At 54.4% G+C, this 21681-nt stretch overlaps 6 protein-coding genes across 6 annotated transcripts; 1 reads left to right on the plus strand and 5 right to left on the minus strand.

Moving 5' to 3' along the window:
* Positions 1-659: 659 nt before the first annotated feature.
* On the minus strand, positions 660-3683 carry EKO05_0006004 (uncharacterized protein; the record flags this gene model as incomplete). Its single annotated transcript, XM_038939897.2, has 3 exons — positions 660-2526; positions 2579-3189; positions 3237-3683. The coding sequence occupies 3 exons, from the start codon at positions 3681-3683 to the stop codon at positions 660-662; spliced, it is 2925 nt and encodes a 974-aa protein (XP_038799012.2).
* Positions 3684-5311: 1628 nt separating this feature from the next.
* On the minus strand, positions 5312-8952 carry EKO05_0006005 (uncharacterized protein; the record flags this gene model as incomplete). The annotated part of the gene is made up of 2 exons (XM_038939731.2): positions 5312-7677; positions 7728-8952. The coding sequence occupies 2 exons, from the start codon at positions 8950-8952 to the stop codon at positions 5312-5314; spliced, it is 3591 nt and encodes a 1196-aa protein (XP_038799013.2).
* Positions 8953-9424: 472 nt separating this feature from the next.
* EKO05_0006006 (putative serine/threonine-protein kinase iks1) lies at positions 9425-11617 on the minus strand (the record flags this gene model as incomplete). Its single annotated transcript, XM_059636717.1, has 2 exons — positions 9425-11486; positions 11544-11617. 2 exons carry the CDS (start codon positions 11615-11617, stop codon positions 9425-9427), a joined length of 2136 nt encoding a protein of 711 aa, XP_059492700.1.
* A 577-nt stretch (positions 11618-12194) lies between these two features.
* EKO05_0006007 (Glucose-6-phosphate 1-epimerase) lies at positions 12195-13275 on the minus strand (the record flags this gene model as incomplete). The annotated part of the gene is made up of 3 exons (XM_059636718.1): positions 12195-12572; positions 12624-12938; positions 13009-13275. The coding sequence occupies 3 exons, from the start codon at positions 13273-13275 to the stop codon at positions 12195-12197; spliced, it is 960 nt and encodes a 319-aa protein (XP_059492701.1).
* Positions 13276-13878: 603 nt separating this feature from the next.
* EKO05_0006008 (uncharacterized protein) lies at positions 13879-19245 on the minus strand (the record flags this gene model as incomplete). The annotated part of the gene is made up of 3 exons (XM_038939881.1): positions 13879-15837; positions 15889-16158; positions 16207-19245. 3 exons carry the CDS (start codon positions 19243-19245, stop codon positions 13879-13881), a joined length of 5268 nt encoding a protein of 1755 aa, XP_038799015.1.
* Positions 19246-19929: 684 nt separating this feature from the next.
* On the plus strand, positions 19930-21551 carry EKO05_0006009 (uncharacterized protein; the record flags this gene model as incomplete). The annotated part of the gene is made up of 4 exons (XM_038939906.1): positions 19930-19954; positions 20002-20076; positions 20130-20206; positions 20469-21551. 4 exons carry the CDS (start codon positions 19930-19932, stop codon positions 21549-21551), a joined length of 1260 nt encoding a protein of 419 aa, XP_038799016.1.
* Positions 21552-21681: the final 130 nt, after the last annotated feature.

Below are 21681 nucleotides of genomic sequence, written 5' to 3' on the forward strand. Positions count from 1 at the left end.
TGTTGTGACATAATGGGTGTATCCTCGGTGCTCGGTAGTCGTTCACGTAAGCTTCAACTACCGGAAATTTGGAAGCATCCTCGTGGTGAGATATAGGGCAGTCCTTGAGAGTTTTTACCATAATAGTGTCAAACTAGAGGCGTACAGCGGCTCACCTGTAGCTTCGTATTTATCGGCTGACTCGTTTCTTACCTTTGAATGTTATACATGGGATTTAAAGTGTTACCTTTGTCAATCCTTTCGGCCAAAGGGACTGTCAACCTAATAGCCGAAAACGGAAGCAAAAGCAGGCTGACTCTCTGTAGATAAATATGTTAGTGAATGGACGATAGATATTTGAGCCGACGGTTGTGGACGGTAGAAGTCCCTCTCACTACTGTGTCAACAATGAGTCGAGGTGCCAGAGGTTGTTGGCAGAAGTGTTCTATTCGGCCCAAAAATGATATAAAATATGCTCTCAACCATGCCTTGGCTGGGAAAGCTAAAGTGCTGCTGGTAGCACTGGTATCTCGTACATAAACAATAGTAGTGGCAACTTGTGCCTTTCCTTCCTCTCATAAAGTCTTCCTCCAAATGCGTCTGTATGTCTGCGTAGAAATAGAGTACATGTTTCAAACGAGTGGTGTGCGCGCCCACGCTGTTCACCGAGCATCGAGACGCTATGTGATGCTGGCATTGGTGGTACTTGCCGTCCTCTTCCACCCACCCCAGGTCCACCCACCAGCAGCAGTGCCCTCCTTCTTTCCCTCGGGCACAGCAGCTGGCGTTGGCGTTGGCGTCACCGCCGGACTTGCTGTTGCACTCATGCTTAACTGTTGAACACCCATGGTTCTTCTCAGGCCTTCAAACTTAGCCCTCATTTCCTCAAGTTCCTGACGTGCAACAGCTTCTGCCGTCTTTGCGTTGACGAGTTCCAAGAGCAGCTGCTCATTGTCAGCCGGTGCGTTGTTATTGTCGTTTGAAAGAACGGGCTGCATGGCCAGGGAAGAAGAGCGCTTGTTGAAGGTAACGGGTGGGAGCTCGCGAGTGGATTTCTGTGAGGATGTTCGACCAAGACGGAGTTCTCTCAGCCCGCCTGTTATGCTTTCAGATGTCGTGCTTCTGGTCAGTGTCGGCGTAGGATTGGGCGATGTGTCGTCGGCACCTGTCCAGCTTGCTGCTGCAGATGCCTTGCGCGCATTCTGTCGCAATTCATTGATCGTTTTCTCTTGCCGTTGGTTCTGGTTGTACGAGTCCGCAAGGCGATTCCGGGTGTCCTTGAGTGCATCCCGCGCGATCTGAAGTTCAGCTTGACGATCGTTCAGTTCACGTGCAAGGGCCTGCGCTCGTGACGTTTCCGACATTAGCTGATCCTTGGTTCGCGACAAACTGTCGCGCAGGAGCTGCTTTGTCTCGAACATAGACGAAGCGCGGTGATGCTTCTGGGTTACTGGAAACTGGGTTTCCAAAGCTTCCACTATGTCAGCACTCTCCTCTGACAACTCCGGCGATGACTCGTTGTTGGCTGGGACGTCTGTAGCGGCTGTGATGGTGGTCCTGCGTCTCGACGCACGTGTTGATGGCGTAGATAACGTGGACTCCTTCTTTCGGATCTTATCAACAACAGTCCGAACGACACGGTAGTCTTCCTTTCGGTCCTCGCGTTGCTTCTGCAGTGCAGCCTCCAGTTCGCTGTTCTGTCGCTGCAACTGACTCACAGACATCAGGAGCTGCTCTATTTGGTAATGCAGGTCCCTATCTTTCGCCGAGATGCTCATGGCAACAGACGCGTGGCCTGATTTCATTGACATGGCGTCGCCGTGGGAAGCGCGAGAGATGTCCGTTAAAGCTGTACTCTGAGTTGCAGCCGATGTGTCGGACTCAGCGGTAGAGTTGAGAGTGGAAGCCAGACTTTGTTTCGACGGTGTCCTTCTCAGGAAGCTGACAGGGCGTGAAGGCGCAGATAGGCCCGGGCTGAGAGACACGGACTTCGTAGACGAATTAGAAGGGCCCCACAACCGGCCCAAAAACGAAGTAGCGGATTTGTTGACTTGTTGCTTGGCCGATTCCTTCTCCTGCGCTTCCTTGTACTGCTGCTCTAATCCCTGCAACTTCTCTCGCGTGACATCGTTAGTGAACGAAACAAAATCGCTGACGAGCTCGTCTGCCGAGTGCGCGTTTCGGCCATACGGATCCCATAGCTGGCGTCCGAGTAGTAGCTGCATCACATCCTCGAGTTCGGTCAGCGAGAGCAGCTTGGCCTCGTTTCTCTTCATGAGTGCAAGAGCAACACGCATGATAGTTTCGGAGGCGCCCTCGGCAAAGAGTACGTCGAAGATGCGAAACAGCATAGGCAGAGGGCATGTGACGGCGAAGAATGACAGAAACCATTGCGAGAGGTAGGCAGGTTCGATCTGCATCTCCTCAAGATGCAGCGTGAGTTCTGGCATGTGATGGCTTAGCAGCTTCTGAAACTGGAAGATGCGCAGGTGTAGCCCCGAGAGATCAGGAAGGAAGCAAGAGCGAAGGTCATAGTCTTCCATGAGCCTGTTTGAGGTTAACAGCTGCTTTCCCATCCAAGGCGGGTGACGTAACGTACCTGACAAGCACGCAAAAGGCCTCCTTATCACCCATCTGCATGAGCAGTGGACCCACGAGGAAACCTAGGCCCTGACAGTACCCTATCTTGCTGTCATACAAGCTAAAGCACTTCAACACACGGCCCAGCATCTTTTGGCCCTCGCCCTCGGGGTCCTTGAACATCTCAACACCGGGGAAACTTCTGCCAAGGTCCTTGTTGATGATGTTCTCGTACGGACTCGACTCGCCGCATAAGGAGTCGTACTGATCCTCGATGAACTTGTCACGGGCCCCAGACGCACTCTGCCAAACAACACCTCGGAGCGGTGCAGGAATACCTCCACGAATCTTGTTCAAACATAGGGTGGGTAACCGCTGGACCACTTGAGGATAGTCGCGGACGAGCGCCGCCCAGAATTCGAGCTCAGTCATAGGTGGTGGCGACGGGAGCTGAGAAAATCGAACATCTGAGGTATCGTTCTGCACAAGGCGTTTGAGCTGCTGGAATGACGGTGGGCGGGACTGGCTGCGAGCGCGGACGCCTTTTGTGGTTGGCTTCATGCCTGCCTTGGAGTCCGACATTATGGCGTTGTTTTCTTGTTCAAGGCGTGCGAGCAACAAAGCCATGGCCTGCACGTGTTAGCCGGGTCGGCGTGGCAGCGCAACGTGGGGCCTACATCATCCTGGCCCTCGTGGGACTGCTGAGTCTCCTTCTTCTCCAGCTCTGCCCAATCCACCTTGGCGTCTCCCGAGCTCTCGCTGCCACTTCTTGACCGTATCAGCTTTGGTGCCTCCGGTGCATCGACATCACGAACAGATACTGTGGGGCTAGTCGAAGTTGGTGCCGTGACGCTGGCTTGACTTCCACGACGGCCGAACGCCTTGTGGATCTCGTCAGAGCTTGGTCGTGATGACGACCCCCGCTCCTCGACTACGATATCTGGCTGTATGGTAGAATCTCGAAAACCGTCTTCGTTGGTGCCGGCCTCGGACAGCGGCACTGTCACCATCGAGTCTGTGGGCAGAGGCGTGCTGTCGACATGAGTTCTGGGCGGCCGTGGCCCCTCGACAGTAGGAGTTGTGGTTCCGTTCTCGACGTCCATGGTGGCTGTCACCTCCGTCATTACGAGGGCGTTATGGGACAAGCATCCAGTCTCGAAATGCGCGGTGGGTGTGAACGGGCTGGCGTCCAGAGCGTTTCGGATCGGCGGTTACAGGCGGGGGCCGGGGTCTGTGAGGGCAATGCGCAATGAAACGCACTACGCAAACTTCTCTACACTCCAAGTTGTAGTGGCAACGAGCGACTGCACGCAGACAGCAGAGACAGGAGAGGCGCTGAGCAGCTCACGGCCTTGACACTCGAAAGGAGCATCAGGAGGTCGCCATTAGCTTAGCCTAGCTTGTCGCCCATTCGCGAATTGAAGGGTCCACTCGTAGCCTTGGCTGCATCAACAGGGGGCCCATCCCATTAATGACTGCTCCGCACACCGACATCATCGAGCCAGACGCGGCGTCATAGGCTGACCGCCTTGTGCGACGCGCTGCACTCGTGGCGGGCACGTTGGTCTTGCGCCGGCATCCTCACTTGCTTGCTTGTGCATGTGCGCGCCATGCAGGTGCACGAGGGAGACGCGAGGAGGGTGACTAAACACACGCGCAGACGCGAGCAGCGACAGTCGCTGCAAGTGCGACCGAACAATGGCTGTAGCGCGCTAGTGCGCCTTCTAGCCGCCCTATCCAGACCCAGGTCTTACCAGCCTCGTCATCGTGGCCGACTCACAAGAAAGCATGCACGTATCTGGCTCTGGACCTCTTCAGTGAGATCTTTCTTAACGTTGCTGACCTGCTCCTTCCTGCCTTCTCGCCATGAACCAACTTTCTTTGCATTCGTCCACACCTTGTTGTTTGGTGTCAACATTCACGTTGGCTGATGGCTCTCGTTTACCGATCCTTCCGCCTGACCTCCGGTGTTGGTGAAGGTGCATACAGCCGCCGATATATTAGCTGCTTTGACGCACCAGTTCAGCCCCGACAGGGAAAAGCTTAGGGCGGAATCATGCTCTGCCTCCGTTTGACAAAAAATTCAAAGAATATCCAGGATATTCGGAATATTCAGAATTACCGGTATCTTCTAAGGGTTTCTTCTTTTCTCCCGCCGAGCGCGTTGCATGTACGCACCGCTTGTTATAAGTTAGCGACTCCATGACTTGGGTTGTCGTCCAGCTCATCGATCCAAGAATCTGTCGGCCAGAATGTCTACGCTCATCTGCACCTTCTGGGAAGCACATTCACTGCTTCTCTGGCTGCAAGCTTTGTTCATGGGATTTTCACGTCACTGCGTACAAAACTACACGATGACGAAGAAATGGGTTGGAAGTCTTAGAAGTCTTAGAAGTCTACGCTTTCTCTCCTCTCCTTCAGACCACTGGATGGCACTGTTGCTTCGAGTCCACATGTCCAAGGCAGCAGCGTCAGTCAGCCGTCTCAACCGCGCTCTTCTTCGCTTGCCAACTCGAGCCGGAAGGCGAGTCAAGGCGCGCTAGGAAGTTGCGGGAGTCTGCCGGACTTCTGATGCGAAGCTGAAAGACAAGGGAGGAGGGAGCGAGGGGCCGTCTAGCAGGTCTGCGGAGAAGATTGCGGAAGAACGGTGATGTGACGAAAGAAACCCATGAGGAAACGCCGTACCCAATGTCCATACCAATATCCCCGTATCCAGAACCCAACAACGCCAAAGGAACACCAACACACTCACTCAGTGCACCTTGCCCCATCCCTCGGGAATCTCACTATCCTCAAAGCCCTCCCAGGGCAACTCCTCCGTCTCATCATCTTGTATCGTCTTCCTCATGCCGTCCTTGCCAATATCCCTCGTCTGTGTCTCCTCTTCACTCTCGCTTTCATCGACAAAGCTGCGAATTGTAACACGCTTCCCCTGTCCCTTCTTGCCCCTCTGGAACTCAACGTGGCTCATGTCCACATCCTCGTTCATGCCTATCTTCAAGTCTTCAGCACGAATTTGCTCCGTGATGTCTTCAACATCCTGCTCCGTGATCTCGCCATCTGCAGCCTGGCCTTCGAGGACGTCGTAGAGGTTGTAGATCTGCGCATCCTTGATCTCCAACCGGCGGAGCGTTTCCTGGATGTCCGCATTGATCTCAACACGTTTGCGGTTGCCCTGGCTCGCGTCGTGCATCTCAAGCATGGCACGGAGGGCCGCAAGCTCGATGTGCAAGTGAGCCCGCTCGTCTTGCAGCTCCTTGACGACAAAGGCAAGGGCCTCCTTAGGGGAGCGGGCAGGGCGGAGGGTTGCATCGATTTCGTCAGACATGCGGGCGGAGACGGGAACCAGGCGGGGGACGCGGAGAGCGGAGGTGGTAGAGGTGAGGCCTTCGCGGCGACAGACAGTGCAGTTGTCGTTGTCGTGGTTCTTGTTGTGCTTGGAGACGTTCGAGGTGGTAATGGACGGTCTGCGGGCCTCGATCTTGATGTCGGGGACGATGAAAGCGGAAGTCATCTCTACAGGAGCGCTACGGCGACGACGGCTGGTGTTGCTGTGCATGGAGAGCTCGAAGGCGGACTGCTTCGTCTGTGTGGCTTCGGTATCCGCGTCCAAGTTCGACATGTCGCCAGTGAAGTCGTCCTCAAATTGACTCGCTGTGGTGCGCTGAGTGGTATCTTTGAGCGACGACTTGCGCACCAGAGATGGCCGGCGTTCACTCTTAGCTGACGCGACAGACCTGAGCGTATCTTCGCGAGGCTGTCGCTCCGAGCGAACAGTCTCGTCGCGAGCAGTCTGCTCAAATGGAGCGGACGACGCGCGACGTGCATTAGCACGCTCTTCCTCCAACTGGCGACGAAGCTGAGCAATGACGTCGCTACCGATGAAGCTCAGTTCAGTCAGGTCCAAATCAGCAGGGCGCTGGACGTTGATGGTTGGTTTCGCGGATTGGACGCTCCGCGACATGTACGGTGTGCCGTGAGGCTTGAGAGATAGGTCGGTGGTCGATTCGATATCGCTGTCCACATGTGCGTTCTTATCGGCGGCAGATGCAGAGAAGCTGCGTCGAGTGTCCGCTGGCAGAGTCCTGCTGAAGTCCTTCCTAGAGACACCAGTATACTCTTTGCGCAGATTGTCCTCGACACGGCCAGGTTGCTGTGTTGTGTTGACAACTCGGCTGTTGCGTGACTCTTGTTGGACGCGGCTCTTGATGCGGGAACGTGTGTCTTCGCGACGGTAGCTGGGCTTGCGCTGAAGGGTCTCCTGGCGAGTGTTGTCCTCCTGCACAGGTACACTGAATTGCTGTCCGTTCGCCTCGCGGATGTTCAGTACTTCGCGTGTCAAATCCAGAGTCTGTCTGGCAGCAGCCTCGCGTTGCTGGACCTTGCGTTTCAACTGGCTTTCCTTCCTTGCCCACTTCTCGTAGTCGTCATCATGCTGAGCCGAAAGATGAGCGAGCTCCTGACGAAGGTTCTCATTGTCTAGGCGCATCGCTTCGTTGGTCTCTTCCTGGGTCGCGTCCTGGAAGTGTCGAATGGTCTCGTCGCGACGGTCGACCTGCGCCTTCATTGCAGCTTCCTGGCGGGTCCACCTCTTGACTTCCTCTTCACGCTTGGTTTTCATGCTCGCGAGCTGCGCCTTTAGCGCCTCGTTATCAGATTGGAGCCGCGCGTATTCGGCCTTCTCTTGACGCGCTTTCCTAAGCTCAACATCTTGACGAGCAAGCTGCTGGGTGTTCTCGTCGTGCTGAGCACGAATACGAGCCAACTCAGCATTCAAAGTCGCGTTCTGTTTCTCGGTCGCGTTCGCAGCCTGGTCGAATTGCTGTCGAAGCTGCACCGTCTCTTCGCGGTGATGTGAGAGCTCCTGGTTCAGCTGGTCACGTAGCTCGTCGTTATCGCCTCGCAGCGCATCGATCTCCTGGCGAAGTGCGTCGTTCTCGTCTGCCAAAGACAGTTTCTCGTTCTTGAGTTCCTCGCAGGTCTGGAAAGCAACGCCCAGCTGGTTTGTCATGTTGTCGCGCTCGGTGGTCAGTCGCTTCTTCTCGATCTCGAGGACGGCAACTTTGCGGTCGGCGCGGTCCAGCTTGGTTCGGAGGGTCTGTACAGTCGCGTCGAGGCCTGACAACAGATTAGCAGGCTGTTTTGAAGACGGCGAATCTCACACTTACGCGTCTTCTCAATCTTCCAGTGGCCCTTGCCAGCATCTGAGTCGTTCGCACTGTCGCTCCTTCGCGATTTTTCGTGTGCCTGTGCGGAAGCCCTGAGCTCGATCAACTCCAGGTCTTGCTCCTCGATCCTCCTGTCCTGCTCAGATCGCTCAGCCTCTATCTGTGCGACCTTCTCTTGTAGCTGCTGCAGGGCAGAGAATATGGCCTTCTCTTCGTCAGGGATGGGCACACTGTCGATGGGGATGTGGTTGGGACGACGACCGCCACCAGGAGGAGCAGCAAAGCGCGATCGAGCTGTAGCACTCTTCGAGAAGACCGGTGTGCCATCTCCAAAGACGCCAGAGACTAGCTCGGTAAGGTTGGGCAAGTCAGGGAGGATGAAAGACTGTGCGGTCGCGTTCTGAGCGGTCGAAGGACGCGATCGAGGCGTAGCGTTGGAACGCGCAGCTTCCTCGACGATACCATCCATCTGAAGGGATGTCTGACGGCTCCGGTTGCCCCAGCGCGTGTTCTTGGTCGAGTTGACAGTCAGTGTAGGCGGGCGGTCCTGCATAAAGGATGACTCGTCTTCAGAAAGTTTCGCGTGAAGCTGTGCGAGAGAGTTGCGCTTGTTCTCCTTCGCTGGCACGGCGGGAGAGTTGCGCTTGCTGGCAGGGCGCGGCGACGCGGTGTCGAGGTCGTTACGCGAGGCGCGTCGGATCTGTGCGTCGCGTCGAAGGCTTCCAGTCTCGGCCACATAGGATTTGCGCGTCCGGTTTGTAGGCGGTGTGACGTCGTACAGGCTGTGGAACGCGGAGCTCTGCCTGACTGGTGTGCTGCGGTTGCTGTGGTGGAGTCCACGCGCCTGTTCGACGGAAATGCTCTCTTCGTCTGAGATGCTGTGATCAAAGTCGCCAAACTCTTTGTTCACCATGGACGTGTCTGGATTGAACTGCTCGGATCGCAGCGGCTGCCAGGTGTTCATCTTCTTTGCGGTTGAGCGAATGCGCGGGTACTGGGGCAGTGTGTTTGTCTCGTCCGCGAAGTTTTGTTGTGTTGACATGAGCACGTCGGGATCGTTGAAGAAGTTGGACGTCTCGGTGCCGAACCCTGAGTGTTTGGTTGGATTTGAGTCGCTGGGCGGGGGTGAAGGGGATGGGATGCTGCGTGGACTGTGGCTCAGGCTGCGCGAAAGCTCGCGAATAGTGCGCGCTTTCCCAATGCTTGTGGGAGGGGAGGACTGCATGGTGTGAAGTGAGGCTGCAACGGCACCCTGGGCAGCGGAGCTGTGCTTGTGTTGCGTCGCGTACAAGAAGACGCGTCTAGGATATAGAAAGAGATGCTCTGCTAGAACTACAGGAGCATAGAGAAGTGTCCAAAAAGTCAGTCCAATTTGATGTTCATGGACAGGCTGCGTGTGTTAGTGGCAGGTGCGGTGGTGTTGACGGGACAAGCATCACAACAACATCGAACGTCAACAAACAGCGCCATCCTCGCTAACGCCCGAAAGCCCTAAACCTAACCAAGCGCCTCCCGCACCACCAATCAGCAGCTGCTAGCCCAACACTCCTGAAACAAGGCTGACCGCTTCAAGAAACAGAATGGGCCAACAGTTCGTGATGATGCAACAGTCTGGATCGTGAGGACTAATGAGTAACAAAAACCTTTAACCCCGATTTCGCTTATATGGGCACCCCTTTCCATCCTTGCAATCTAGCTCAAAACCCTTCCCAAGCAATGCGCCTTCTAGCACACAGCTTGTCGTTCCGCCAGAGTATCGCTACAATCGTGGAGTGTATCAACAACAATGCCATGCTTCCCACCAAACCACCAGGATACCAACGCCGAATATGAGGTACCATGACGACATGTGGATACAGGAAATCGACGGATGCTAAGCCCAGCAGTGAATATGCTGCCCACGGCTCCGCTGCGAATGGTTGGCAAGAGCCGAACAAGCTGACGGCCTTGGCAAAGAACAGGACGACCCTGACCACGCCGGCTGTGGCTGGGTTCTCAAAGATGCTCACCATACGGTCGCGATACTGCCCAACCCAACTCTGCCCATCATGAGGAGGAGGCGGCAGCATAAGCCGTTGCGGAGAGGGTGTCCTAACAGCCTCTTCAGGCCTTGGAAAGTCCAGCTTCTTCGACCTCAGAATTACCGCTGCCTCTTCTGAGCTTGTCCTTCGTGTGGGGTGGGCCGGCGGAGGGCTTGGGGAATGCTCCGTAACCGATGCACCTAACTTGGAGCGACCCAGCCGCGTGTAGTGGTGTACCGAGCTTCGCTTTCTGGTCATCTGAGCAGGTCCGGGGCTAGGTGTGTCTGCACGCGATATGCGAGGACTGAAATCATCAATGCCTGACGCACCAGCATACGCGTTGAACTCATCGAAGACGGACGGTGCCTTCAGAACATGCAAAATCTCCTCGGTTGCTGGGCGCTCATCAGGGTTTAGTGCAAGCAACCGTTTGAGCGATTTATATAGCTTCTCGGGCAGATCAGATCGAACGCGCTGTTCGTCATCGATGCCGGCCCATGTGGATATCTCGGCGCGCAACTGGTCCAGATCCTCGTTGTCTTCATCGATGCCATCCGCATTCCTGTACGGTAGGCGAGCAAAGCACATGAAGTAGACAATCATGCCGAGGGAGAATATGTCCGACTTGGTGGTGAAGTTACCATACGGTCCTCCTGGACGTTCCTGCCTAAGGACTTCTGGAGCACAGTACGAAATAGTGCCTGTAGCGCCAGAGGAGTTTCGGGCGACGTTTGCTGACTGTACTTCGCCGAAGTCGCTCACTAAGACCTTCATTCCATATTTATCGCGATGCAAAAGACAGTTGCTGGGCTTCAGGTCTCTGTGAATGTAGCCGTTCGCGTGCAGATGATTTAGGCCTGACGTGATGTCTTTGAAGAACGAGATGATCTCCTCGAAATGCATGCGCCGTGGTCCAAACATGTCGTCTGGCTCTTCCATCTGCCCTTTTGATCTTCGTCTGAGCCGCTCCTTCATCTGGTCTTTTGTGATTGTCGTTTTCGCAGAGTTAAGAATGTAGTCGTGCAGATCTCCTCCGTCGCAGTATTGCTGTAGAATGAAGGCGCACGGTACGCTTGGGCCAAAGGTATTGATTTGATAGTCCTCAAGCCAGACATGGCGGTACGAGACGAGGTTTTGGTGCGAGAGGTTCTGTAGCAGTTGCACTTCGATCAAAACCTTCTCAAGCCATTCGTGGTCATCGCCGACTGGCACACGCTTACAGGCGAACTTGCCAAGCTGCACTCCGTCTAGAACGTGCTGCACAAGGAGCACCACTCCTTTGCCTCCTCTTCCCAGCTCCCTTTCTTCGATGAAGAACGTCTTGAAATAGTTGGGGCTGAACGCCCTCGCAGATATGCCCTGGTTCCTGGGAGGTAGAGGCGTGCTGCCTACAAACTCGGCCCCTTCCGGTGCCTGAAATGCAGCAGCCGCATCCCGGGTTATCGCAGGGCCTAATTGTTTGTGTGGTGACGGTGGACGTGAGCCTGCTGTGGAGCTGGGCTGACTACCGCGCAGCATCTGGAAGTACCCCGGATTGACAAACCCATGGTCCAAGCCAGGCTCGCCAGGCGAATGTGGATGGTCATCGTCGTCGGTGTCGTGTGGTGACGGTTCGCGGTAGGCTCGGTGGCAGTATGGGCAGGAGGATGTTGCGTCTACGTCGGCAGACTGGGAGGCGTCGCGGAGAGAGAGTTGCTTAGACCGCTGATCGTAGACAACGACTGCGGAACCATGGCGCCTGCAGCCACAGTCAGTACACCGCTGTCATACTTACTCTCAGATGCTCCAGACATACAAAACAATCTCTCGCGATTCTGCTGGTAGGTAGGGTATGAGCGACATGCTCCTTTGCCGTTCGCGATCATCCATAGATGTGGCTAATGTATGCTGACGCACCCCTCCACTTTTTCTTTGTGACAACACAGAGCCTCACTCCACAAGGCTACCGGAATTTCTAAACCAACACGCAGGGCCTCGCGATTCGTCCGACAGTGTCTGCTTGTGTTTGCAGGCAGTTGTGCTCGACGTAAGCGGGGAAGCTGCGGATACTCTGGGTGGCTTTCGAAGCTTCTCTCCATGCGATACCTCAGTCAATCGCCCAGAGACAGCAGAAATTGATGACGCGAATTTCTTCGCTATATTTGCGCTTCACGAGCATGACCGTAGTGGCGCCGGTTGTTGTCATGCCATGTTATGGTTGTTGATGCTCGGGTGACGGACAGCTTCCGGAACGGTGCGCTTGTGAAAGCCAGGGTCTCCCAGTTGGGAAGCTATATCTTGTGATATATGGAGAGTATACCCTTCAAGAGCAGATAACAGTAAGTTGTAGCAAAAAGAAAGTCTGATTCTGTTGTTGTGCTGTTGTTGATCCATTCATAGTCGTCATTATGCATTTTAAGCTTCAGGTCCTACTGTTGTCCCAGAGAGTACTGCAGGCGAAACACTTTTATAGGTGGCTCTTGACAAGCATACCACCCTCGAAAACCTCGCCCTTCTCCAGCTTCTGCCATCCATTGACAGCGCCAACCTCAACGCACACCATCTGCTTGTAACCATCATCCGGTGCAAAGTCGGCCGTAGCCTTTGCCTTCTCAATCCACGGGTTCCAGGTGACAGTGTCCTTAACGTTGTCACGGATGACATCAAACCGAGGCTTGCCGTCCTCCAGAATGCTTGTGGTGTCGATCTTAATGTCCTTGTAGACGCGGTCGACCTCGCCATTGAACCTGAGGGTGGGTTCTGATTGCGTGTGCGTGGTCGCATCGAGGACCTTGTCAACGTATTCTACGCTTCCGAGGCCGTTGACGGAGACCTTGGAGATGTCCTGCGCAAGCTGATTAGGCGTTTGTTGATATGCAGCCTCCATGAAACTTACCTTGATCCTGAAGTAGGTGTGCAGCAAGAACTGGAACTCGAAGCTCTCCTGTCCTTCGTTGCGTACAGTGATGACTGTCTGCAAGCTGTCCTTGCTCAACGTGACGCTGTACACCAGGCCAAAGTCTAGCGGCCATGCCTTGCGGTGTTCCTCACTGATGCCATTGCGGTCGAGACCAAAATCGAGCTTTACGGAGCTGGTGTCTAGCGCGTCTTCGGTGGACGACTTGCCTAGGTACTCCCAGCGTGAGTTGCGTGCGAAACCGTGTTGGGAGAGTTGCGACGTGGGGCCCGTCTTGGGAGGAGGGCCGAAGTTCTGTGATGCCGGTCAATAGATGGTCGCCTTGGGCAAAGCCCGCGTCTTGAGCAATTGGGATCCAGCGTACCGGGAAGACGACTGGAACACCGCCCCTGATGGGCTTCTTTCCGGTCAGATCTGCGCTCTCGCTGACCCACAGGTTTTCTGTCTGTCCGCCATTGCTCTTCCAGCTAGTTACGGTAGCACCAAACAGGTAGACTTCCACGCTCTCACCAGACGGCAGCGATGCTACGACCTTCTGGCTACCTCCGTCACCGACTACATCGACTTGTGCGCTGGGCCCAGAGCTCTTGGGTGCATTCAGAGCAGAGGGACGGTTGGCGCGGTCAACCATGGTGAAGTATGAGTACGTTGGACGAGATGGTAGAGCTGTGACGATGTACTATTGTTAGGATTTGGGGAGTGGAGGGTGGTGTTGTCCTCGGGGGCAGTGATTCTTATTATCTGTCAGCTATCCGGCTCCAAGCTAGGTGAAGCGTGCTTGGACTTACTGACGCTGTTGGTGGCGTTTGTTGATGGACGACGTCGAGCAAGAAGGAGGGGCATCATAGGGAAGCTTCGAGCCCCACTATGATGCAGCGACCGCATCGGCCACCTGAAACTCGCCTGAAACACTTCTTGCATTCGGCTAAAGGGCAGCTGTGATTGCTATTGGACGAGTTGCAGCCCAGCATTCTGATCTTCAGCTAGCAGAGTTCACCAACATGTTCACCGAACAGATGATCGACAGTAGTGTACACAACGATGCACTTGTTGTGGCCATTGGAAGGCTGCAATGCTTCGACAGCACCTAACAATGCTCGTGGCGAGCTTGAAATTGAGCTACAGTGAATGTGGGTATCCTTTCCCTGCACGACAATCGCTATTCCACACTACAATGTACAGCCCCTCCAATAGGGGATACTCTTATCCAGACACAAGTTACCCCTCTCCAATCCTACATCTCCGGCGCTTCCCTTCTTTTCCCAGCAGCATGCATCTCGACCCGAAGGTGAAACATTTCCATGTCAAATTCTTGTTCTTCTGCTATGTCAATGCTGGGAACGGCAAGGAAGTAATTCTTGATCTCCTTGAGCTTGTTGATGATACTTCTAGGAGTAAGAATGACACGTTCCGCGAACGAGCGACTCGGAGTAGCGCTACCGGTGGGAACCAGCTGCTGTGAATGAATCTGGCTCTGTGCTAATATCGGGTGCTTGGTGACAGGAGCGGTGTTGGCTACAGTAGCTATGCTTGCAGCAATCTGCTCCGCTACGGCAGGGGCAGTAGCCTTATCATGCCTAGGAGTGACTTGAATGTGACTGAGGCGTTTACTCTGCGAGGAATGTGTCTCTCCGGGCGGAGGAGGTGGTGTGGACTTGGCTTCGCTGACATCCTTGGTCAAGCTCTGCCTTGCTCGCTTGGAGGGCGCAGGTGTGTCTTCCACAATGTCAGCAGCACTCTCCATCTGGCTAAGGTTCGACTGCGATCGGCGCATGCTGCGTTTGCGTCCCGACTCAGAGACGGACACAGGACTTTCTGCAACCATCGATGATTCGCCCATAGATTTTCTCTTTTTAGCACTCCTGGTCCTTTCCGAGGGCGATCCAGCCACCGCAGATTCCGATTCAATCTCAGTCTGGTCAGGCTGGGATGGAACTGGCGAAGAGTCTTGTGCCTCATCTGCCTTGCTCCTCCTCGGCTTCTTGCGCTTCTTCACACTCGACAGTTGATTGTGGATCGGACTATCCATACTGTGGCGCGTCGAACGTCGAATATCTTGCGACCCTGGTGTGCTTTTCCCAGGAGTGGGATTGAAAGAGTCCCCCACACGGCTCGTACGACTTGTGTCTGCTCGCTCGCTCTTGCTCTTGCGCGTGCGGCTCGACTTAGGAGTGGGCTCAACTTCAGTATCGCTTCCATCTTGTGTCGCAGAAAAGCCGTTTTGCGAAGTAGGATGAGAAGTCGCGTCCAGAAATATGTTGTGTGACTCTGGAACCGTTTCGTCAGGTTCTGCAGTTGCTTCGGCGGTTTGCATGTCTGCATCAATCTGTGCAGTGAGCTGTAGATCGATTGTAGAGCTCGGCACGTCGGACATGATATCGTCGCTGGGTTTGTAGTAATTATTGAGCTGATCCTTCTCTTCAGCTAACGTCACTGCGGCAGCTAAAGCTTCCTCGTCCATCGTGGTGCCATCATCGAATGACGCAGAGTAGAAGCTATCAGGCTGACCAGCCTCAAGGTTTTCTGGGGCTTCACCAGGGGCCAGCTTCGACTCGGACGTATAGCTCTTCTCGAAATGGGGCGGCGAAGATCCTAGTTCTTCGTCGTCGGCAAGACGCACAGTACGCACAGCAGTAGGTGTGGCGATATTAGTGTCGTCGCTAACAACCTTTTGCGAGCTACGTCGTGCGTGCGGTGTAGGCGACGAGCCAAGGAAGACATCCATGGGACCCATTTTGGCGAGAGCTTGCAGTGGTGTGGTGCGTGTACTCCGAGTCGGCAGGTCATCCACACTTTGCACGTCAGAGTGAAGTTCCATTGGAGAAGGTGGAGCATCTCGCTGTGGGGAGGGGGCGCCCATGTTGGCAAACAGACCCCCCGCGAGCCTTTGACGTTCAATCATTTCCTTCTGTCTCTCGGTCAAGATCTGCGATTCCTGGACAAAAGGATTGGAGGGCGAAGATACAATAGCTTCGAATTGAATCTGCGAGTTGTCATGTCGTAAGCGTACTTTGGGTATTCGGCGGGACGATGTTCTCCTGCTTGCCGGAGAAGACACTGCAGGAGATTGGTGTTTGGGGTTGCGCGCAGATTTGCTGATCTTGAAAGGAGATTCTCGAACACGGGAACTCCTGGTGCTTCGCCTGAGTTCTTCTGTGCTTTCGTCGGAATCATAGAAGGACAGATCAGCGTCCTTTTGACGGGTCAGTGGTGGTAAAATTATATTGGTCCGGCTCAAACTTACGGCGGGGTCATCTTTGAAGTCTAGTGAAGGCAGAAGAAGCTCGACAGAACTGTGCAAGCGGCGCAAAACAGCTTCAAGACGCGGAGGGTATCGGAGGCTGTCTTCTTTGCCAAATGTTCTGCTCCAAGTTGCGATCGAGATGTTGACGATCTTTCGACGTCGACTTACGAAGCCAGATGTGATCAGTGGTTCGAGATGTAAGAGGACCTGGCCGTCCTTTCGTGGGAGTCGCTCGACTGCCTCGCTCACTTCCTTCCACAGGCTGACAACCTATAGTTTGTTAGCAGGTAATCGCCATCTTTACTCGACACGACCTACTTCACGTTGGAGAGCTTTGGAGATTGGCTCCTTATTCTGCAGCTTCCTTTGCGAGTCTTCAACCCAGATTCGAACTACTTCCTGCGTTTTGCGCAAGTAGACCGCCAGTAAGGAGGTTGAGCAATTTTTGATAGAAGCACCCAGGGCGAAAAGGAAATTTTTAATCGACTCGACATCTTCGAAGTCGAGTTCGTTGTAGGCAGCCGAGCCCACAGAGCTTACTGCGCTGTAAAGATGGTTGTAGGGGTCAAAATCGTGACTGCGCCCTGACGCGGGTGAGGACGGCCACAAAGTGTGTCTGCCTTGGTCAAGAACTCGCCGACTGATCGTCTTGCTGGGAAGGTTCTGCAGAAGCATGCTGATGTAGGGCAGACACGAAGTTTTGTCGGCCGTGCGGGCCAGTACACGTTCGGATATTCTTTCAATGACAGCAAGGACAAGAGCGCCATCTCCAGCTTCTTTGCGCACAGTGACAATGAAGGCCAGAAGAACCTCAAGCCCTCGTGACTTGTTTAGGAGGTAGGCAGAGCTCAGGCTGAGAACCTCGACCACAACATCGTACTCTTTACCCAGCTGGCGAGAGACACGCTCATTCGAGTCGGGTACTTGTTGCTCGATCGATATCTTGAGTAATGCTCCAACTTGCGACCAGAAGTTCAGTGCAACAGCTGCTTTCAGTGACCCGTCGACAATTGTAGCGCAATCTCGGAGCAGCTCAAGCTTGCTTAGACGAGTGTTTTGAGCACCGAAAACAGGTTCGATGATCAAGTTCATTGCGCGCAGTCGGACAGCGTCGGAAAGCTTGCCTTCCGACTGGTTGACAAGAAGATCGATAAAGTACAAGAAGGGTGAGATCCGAGCTCCGTTGTGTCGGGCGCGGAACGAAGGCGTTGATGCGACCTCAAACTCATCTTGACTGTTCCGAATAAGACACCTATCTGCGAACTGGAGTGCACCGAGTTTCTGGACCACATTTTCAACTAAGAAGCAGAATTTGTCTGCCCAGATATCCTCCTTGTGCTGGGGCAAAGCTAGCTGAGCTGTATGACGGTCCCATACGCGACGCAGGAGGTTAACGAGATGAGCCATGGCATCCTTGGTTTCTGTCGATGCCATAACCTCCTTGCTGCTTGCCTCGATCAGTGAGTCCAGGAGGGCAAGCCACATTGTCTTCACTGGATCGTCTTCTTGTTGGTCGGTGTTGGACCATGCTGTCGTGTCAAGCAAAGTCTCCACAAGTTTAAGGATCAAAGCAAGCGACTTGCGAACCCATCTTGGGTCAACGAGAGGAAGCTCGGAGCGTTGTGTCATGGCCTGGTACCTAAGATCCAGAGCTCTTTGCGCGTTCCATGGGTTTCTCGATCCATTGAGAAGAGCTGAAACGATGCGGCATGCGTGGGCCGCTTGTGTTGAGGGCGATTGGTGCACCAATGGGGTCCAGAAGTCTACCACGAACTCAGTCCAGTATCGGTCGAGTTGTTCGTGGCTAGCAGTGGGACGAAACGAATAGTAAAGCAGAGTGTGGTAACCGTAGAAAATAGACTCCCGCTCCGACTTCTTCATCGATCCTCGTCTCTGAAGCTGTTGCAAGGGGATGTTCAACAGGAACTTCGACCAGCCCTTTGCGGTATCTGTAGATGCGTTCACAGCATAGAGAAGAAATCCATATGCCACATTTCCGTTGATCTTGACTTGATCATTGTCGGATTTCAGAGCTTTCTCGAACACTTTCAACCATTCCCCCAGATCGGTGAAGAACTTGCTGTCGATGTGATCTTGCAGAAGACCTGTTACGGACGACCAGATTTGAGGGACCATGGACGCATTGTCTCCATCAAGCATCTTTTGTAGTTCCTGTGCCATCACCTTGGCTAGAGTTGTTTCACCATCGTTCCTCAGCTTATTGAGGACTGCAAGTACTGATTTGGCAAGAGAACGATCAGGCCCAATTGTCTTAGCAGCAGCAATGGCAGTATCGAGGGCACTCTGATTGATATCTTTGTGGCCTGATACCAACGCTTTGAAGGTGTGCTTGAACCACCGTTCGGTGTACTTGATCATGAGATCGGGTCGTTGTTGAATTAGCTTCCTGTAGATGCGGAGGCGGTACGCTTGGACCGAGAAGCCCTTGACGCGGTCCTGAATGGTGTCGAGACCGTCCATGATCTTTTCTACACGCAGTGCGGTCATGGTCCTTGGACGGAAGTTTTGCTGCATGAGCATGGCGAGATGGATGTTGACAACGCTCTTCGACACTGAGGTGTCGGTAAGGACCTGGATGGTCCGCTCCATCATGTAAGAGCAGAAGTCTTCATCCATGGCCGCCGTCAGATCGGGTACTCTGAAAAGAGCCATCAGGAGCTTAAGTGCCTGAGCAATGAGCTGCGAGTCCAACCCATTGCCTGTGGGGCTGATGGCCTGGGCATCTCGTCGAATGAATTGTGCCAACAAGGAAACCTTGTTCTTCAGCACCTGCTCGTCTGGTATTTTGTCGTAGGCCTGCATGGTACGCTGCAAGGAGTGATATGCGTCCAATCTTGACGGCCGCTCTCCCTGAGCCAGCTGCTTGACTATCGATTCCAACATTTCTCCAAACGTCTTGAAATGGTGTGCGGCGGCGCTTTCGTCGTGGTGTGGGGAAGCCGCGGTCGCATCTGTTGGCTTGAGGATCGACTTGAGCGGTAACGACACGCGTGTCTGAGGCAGAGGGCGAAGTGGTGAGCTACGCGTTGGGGTCCACGACTTGATGATGGCTTTCTTGTGCGGAGACGCGCATGTCTGGACCTCGAAGTTGACTCGCTTCTTCCTGGCTGAGCTGGACGGTATGCTGATATCCGAGGATGGCGACTGCTCTGGCGTGTTCAACAGCTTTTTCGCCGCGACCTTCGCAACGGCCTTTGGTTGTGCAGGTCTGTCTCCGAATGGATCCTCGAGAAATTGGAGCGTTTCGTCAACGTCGATGTCCTTGTCGCTATCTTCGACGTCTTTTGGTGGAGTGGGCGGGCGGACAGAGAGCGATTCGAACTTGGACAACACCATGGCTATGCTGGGACCCAACAAACGGAAACAGAAAACAAAAACGGGAGATCAGACTCGCATTGCCGGCCGTGAAGACGCGAAACGAGGCGTTGAAAACGACAGCGGAGGTTGTGATTGCTGTAGTCTCCCAGCCTGGAAAGCTTAGGGTGGTGGGCACGCACGTTCGACGCGTTGCCGGGGTGCGCGAACGGTCGAACGCGCCTTCCCGCACGCGTAAAGTGGTTCTAGCCAAAGCACCTTCCTTGCCATCACCGCATCTCACTCTTGAACTCCACTATCTGTCTCTTCAAGCACGTATCAATTAAGTTGATTGCTAGAATCTCCAAATGCTTATTCACTGAGACCTGCAGATCAGGATCAGATGATCTGAGGGCGTAGTTCAACAAAGATATCAAGCGAACAGCTACCGGTACTCGCGTTTTGTAGTACTCTAACCCTGTTTTTTGCAGTCCCCGAAGCAGCCGCCGCAGTCCTTCGTGCTCTACTAACCTCTTGTCGTGCATGGTCTGCTCACGTTCTGGCACTTTGAAGATGCGGACCCTTGCAGGCTTGCACACGACAGTCTCACGGTCTCCACTGTGGGGCACCTTGATCATCATACCGAGGGAATCTGTAACATGGGCCACCGCTTCTCTTCAAGTCCCCTTTTCTTCTCTCACTCTGCTTTCCTGCTTTCTTGCCAAAATGTTTGCACAGAAGTCTGGGAAAGGTATAGGCCACAACAGTCATTGACCGCTCCAGCTGATCGTATTGTAGCAAAGCTCGACGATGTTACCAGAATACTCAACGACCTAAGGGCTGATCTTGACAATCCCAAGCTGTCCTCGCGACGTGCGCCGCCCTCCAGGGTACTTTGACGCCAAGCATACTGACTCGTTCTGCAGTACGAAATCAACAGCTAGAGCAGCTCAAAGTCTACGGCCGAGACCCCAACAATGCGGAGCCCATATTTACACATGACGTACGCTGGACTTGCACCAACACTTGAGGACTTGAGGTGACCTGTTCAGGGTCTCCGGACACTAGGCCGCTATGCGTTTGTCGAGAGGGACACCGCAGTCTCGCAAGAAGCACTGAGATGTACAGCCAATGCGCTGCTGCTTCAGCCAAAGGCACGCCAGATTCTCGTTGATCTGGGGCATGGCCCACACGCAGCAGAGAAACTCAAGGCAAGATTGTCCACCAGGGGGGTCTACTGTGCAGTCTTGCTGACTACCTGGTAGAGCGAGAGCATCGACGACGAGTTCCTAGTCTCGCGCATCCTCTTCCTCACCACCTACAACACGACCCTCGACTACACAGAGCTAGTGAACGAGCACCACCTGGCAGACAACATCAACGCCGCAATTCAACGACATGCAAGCCGCTACACTCAGCCGCGTCAACGAGCACAAGAACACACAGCACCCATGGACCTGATGGCCCTGTCAGAGACCCTCAAGCTCCTCTTCAACATCACACACTTCCACCCAGACCTGTCGCAGTACTTCGCCGACTCGATCCCTAACATCTTCCACATCCTCACTCGCCGCGACTCCCCTACGAAACCCCTTGACGCACCTGTATCCTTCCTCGTCAACGCGCTCCTCAACCTCGTCCGAGAAGAAGGTACAGGCACCGACCAACACCCGCACGATCCCGTCCTGCACGCCGCCGTCTTCCCCGTCTCCAACCCTCCGGGCAACGTCACGCATCTCATCACCACCCTCGACAGCGCGATACACACATATCCCACCTCAGAACTCGACGCGACCATCTCGCCCCTCTTCACACTACTGCGCCGCATCTACGAAATCGCGCCCGCAGACGTGCAAATCGTAATGCAATCCAAACTGCTCCCCTCCGACACTGACCGCGCACAACCACTCGGCAAGTCCTCATCTCTCCCCTCGCGTCTGCTCAACCTCAGCACGTCTGCCCAGACGCCCGCGCTGCGCGACTCCATCGCCGCCTTCATGTTCGAGCTGTCGTCCAAGGACCCAGCAAAGTACGTTCAGAACGTCGGGTACGGATACGCTTCCGGCTTCCTGCTTTCGAAGAACATTCCCATGCCCGAGGGCGCGATTCAGGATGCGGGCGAGGGACGCAGCGGTGGTGTGCCGGTGAATCCGATTACAGGGCAGAGGTTGGATAGGGAGGAACAGGTCGAGATGCCGGAGATGACGCTCGAGGAGAAGGAGAGGGAGGCTGAGAGGCTGTTTGTTCTATTTGAGAGGTTGAAGAAGACGGGAGTTGTGGACGTCAAGAACCCGGTTGAGGAGGCGTACAGGAGTGGGAGGATTGAGGAGTTGAGTGATTCAGACTAGGGGGGTCAGATATCGAGGGCAACGATCTAATGAGTGCTCTGTATTGATGATAGGCACTCTCCATCTTCCACGTACGATGCATAAGCCGCTTGACTAGATAATACCTAACTGCACCAGTGAATCGCACTGA

This window comes from Ascochyta rabiei, chromosome 9 (assembly GCF_004011695.2).
Source record: "Ascochyta rabiei chromosome 9, complete sequence".
Lineage (NCBI taxonomy): Eukaryota > Fungi > Ascomycota > Dothideomycetes > Pleosporales > Didymellaceae > Ascochyta > Ascochyta rabiei.